A 2,983-nucleotide genomic window follows, 5' to 3' on the forward strand; every position below is an offset into this window, starting at 1 on the left:
GCAGGCAAAAACCCAGAAATGCCTCTGGGGCTGAGTTGCTAGGTCCCTGGCTTCAATTCCATTTTTAGGGTAAAAGAGGAAAAAGTTGTGTGGAGATCAGTAGCAATGCTGCCCACTCTCTTGGTCAGTTCTTTCATCAATTGACATTATTAGATTTGGAAGGAAGAAAGAAGTCAACTTACCATTTTTTTTTGGAACCACCTGTAAGCCAGGCATTTTGTAAGCACTAAATCTAATCTTCACTTACATCCTATGAGATTGTAATTTTGTTCCCAGTTCACGAATGTATAGATGAGGAAATGGATGAGTAAAGAGATTTTTATTTTAACCAATGCCATCTTTTGTAACAGAAAATTCAGAATGTTAGCCTCTATTTATCTAGTTTTTGTGCTTTTCTGCCTCTTACTGACTAGACTTACTGGTCCTTCTTCTCTGCCTGACTGTGAGTGTTGCAAAGTCAGGAATTGGAACTTTCATCTCTGTATCCCATGCCACTAAGACAAGGCTTAGAAACAGTAGATGCTAAATAAATTTGACAATACACGATTTAAAAGCACGATTCGAAAGCAGAGGTATAAAAATCATAAGTACTGCCTTTATTTTCTGGTACAGTAATTGTATGCTTATAAAAATATTTGTAAGTAATGAAGTATTTCACTCAGACATCAACAAATATGCTAAACTCTCAAAACTCAACTGTTTTCATACATACAGGCTACAACTACAATTGTAGGTGATGCTAATGTCAATGAAAACAAAAACAAAAGTAGGAATGTTTAGAAAAGAAAAGTATAATGAGGTGGGACTGGCTTTAAACGGACTTTCAAGAATATCAGTAAACCAAAATAATTGAAGCATGTGGTCACAATACATGACTTCACGGACAGTTCAGTGATCAGTGGAAAATATGGTTCTATATCTACACACACATGTAATGTAATACATACAAATTGGAGGCATGTTAAAAATGTGATTCACTTGCACCTGGAGCATTAGGAAGTGAGAGAGACAAAAACCAAATAAATTCAGACATGACAGGGAAAATTAGTACCTAGAGTCAAAGGGGACTGATTCTAACAAGTGGCTAATTCAAATGCAAAAGGTGAGTTTTTAAAATGTAATTTCCAATTTTTGAAATCAGCTAGAAAAATCTCATTGACAACTAAGAGATAAATGTGCACATAGAAATGCTGCTGCCCACATCACCCTGCCCACTCCTAAGACAGGGAACGGCCAACTCCTTACTTCTGAGACTAGGGAGAGATATCAGGAATTTGACAACATTTCTAAAGGCAAGTATTCTACTTGCAAGCAATCTAAACTTCCCCTCCCCAGCTCCAGCGCATGAGTCCTGAGGAACAGTTCCACAGAGAAGGCAGAGGTCACAGGCTTCGGGGTGTCCCCTACCACCTCTGGCAGGCAGAAGATGAGGAGAGCAAAATTTCTCACATCAGGAAACTCAGTCTAGTCCAGTGTGCCCCTCACAGCCCAATCACCTCGTTATTGATTCCAAGAGCCTTAATTGCATGGAGTTTCTCTGGGAGTGGATTTCGGGTTAAGAGGGGAGCCACAAAGTTCTGCGCAAGATCCCTTTTTTCCAACCAATTCTATTTTGTATTGGGGAGACAAAGAAAGAGGGAAAGAGATGAAAAAGGAGAGGGAGAAGAGCCCTTCAATTTGATGTAGACGCCTTGCCCTTCTGCTGCACAGCTCGCTGTACTGCCCGGTAGGGTGTGAACAAACTCAGTTGGAGTCTGAGTCAGAGTGGTCCCCTGAGGAAGAGGAGCTCGAGTCACTGCCCTCAGCCTCCCAATCTTCATCTTCATCCTCACTGCTGGAGTCTGAGGAGTTCCTGCCTTCCTCCTCTTCCCCATCTTCCTTACTTTCTTCTGATCTCGGTGAGGCATGAGAAATTCCAACAGACTCTGGTGATTCTGTCTCTGGAGCCCGCAGCCCCTGCTCCTCTCCAAGGCCTTCTTGAGGACTCCTTGCTGATGGGGACTGCGGATCCATCTGTCTGATCTTGGGGTCCGGGCCTCCCCTCATACTCATGTTCCTACGCTTAGCATAGGTTGCTTCTCTGTATTCAGCGTATTCTTTAGGAGACAGACTCTGGAGCCAGTGATCCAGGTCCACCTTGTACTGTTTCTGCAGCTCCTCAGCCTGCTTCTTGTAACGCTCCTTCTGGCTCTGCGGGATGCGCTGCCAGCGTCTGCCAATCTCCACCATGCGCTCCCTCAGGGGCATGGCCTGCAGCGCCCTACTCAGCCACAAGTCCTGGTAGAACTTCTGGTATCCATGCATGGGGGGCTTCTGGGGCTCTCCATGGAATTTCATCTGCTTGGAAAAACAGTTTTCTGGGGAAGACTTCACTTCTTTCACATTTCCCTGAAACTTCTTTTGGGCTTTGCTTGGGCCCCTCTTGGGCACATCAGATTTCTTGGGGTTCTGCACTAGATCAGGGTGGTCTTCCCTGAATCGAGCCAGTTTCTCTTCAAACTCCTGTTTCTCCTTTTGGAAATCTTGACTATATTTCAGCTTCGTCTGCTCTGGGAGCTCCCTGTACTCCTCAGAAAGGAGCTTGGTCAGCTCCTGGTTGCTCAGCTTGGGGTGCATTTGGGAGTACTGGGCCCGCTTCTCCCTGAAGAAGCGCAGGTAAGCAGTCAGGGGCTTCTTGGGGAAGTCAGGATGTTTCTTGCGTCTTTTGCTTTTGGAGAGATTTTTAGCATCTTCCTTAGCTTCCAGGACTAATTCTTTCAAAGTGCGACATTTTCTCAAGTTATAAGAAATCTCTAACCATTTGAGTTTGCACATTTCTCCAGAAAAATCTTTAAAAGCTACTTTTCCCCAGTTCATCTGTGACTGGGTGGTTCTGAATGTGTGTCTATCATTGGATGGAAGGTTATTGTCCATGCGTTCCAGTAATTTCACAATGTCTTCTTTGCACCAGTGGTCTCGGCTTTCAGGCAATGCCATTTCTGGG

General features: G+C 44.2%; 1 protein-coding gene across 1 annotated transcript; it reads right to left on the reverse strand.

Annotated features, from left to right (window-relative positions):
- Window positions 1-1,736: 1,736 nt before the first annotated feature.
- Window positions 1,737-2,983, reverse strand: LOC131408555 (upstream-binding factor 1-like protein 1). The gene has a single exon (XM_058545432.1). It carries the CDS (start codon window positions 2,974-2,976, stop codon window positions 1,744-1,746), a length of 1,233 nt encoding a protein of 410 aa, XP_058401415.1. The 5' UTR covers window positions 2,977-2,983; the 3' UTR covers window positions 1,737-1,743.

This window comes from Diceros bicornis, chromosome 7 (genome assembly GCF_020826845.1).
Source record: "Diceros bicornis minor isolate mBicDic1 chromosome 7, mDicBic1.mat.cur, whole genome shotgun sequence".
NCBI lineage: Eukaryota > Metazoa > Chordata > Mammalia > Perissodactyla > Rhinocerotidae > Diceros > Diceros bicornis.

Bases quoted from the DNA above. Each gene is read 5' to 3' on its own strand.
- LOC131408555 (XM_058545432.1), bottom strand. From the start codon at position 2,976: ATGGCATTGCCTGAAAGCCGAGACCACTGGTGCAAAGAAGACATTGTG.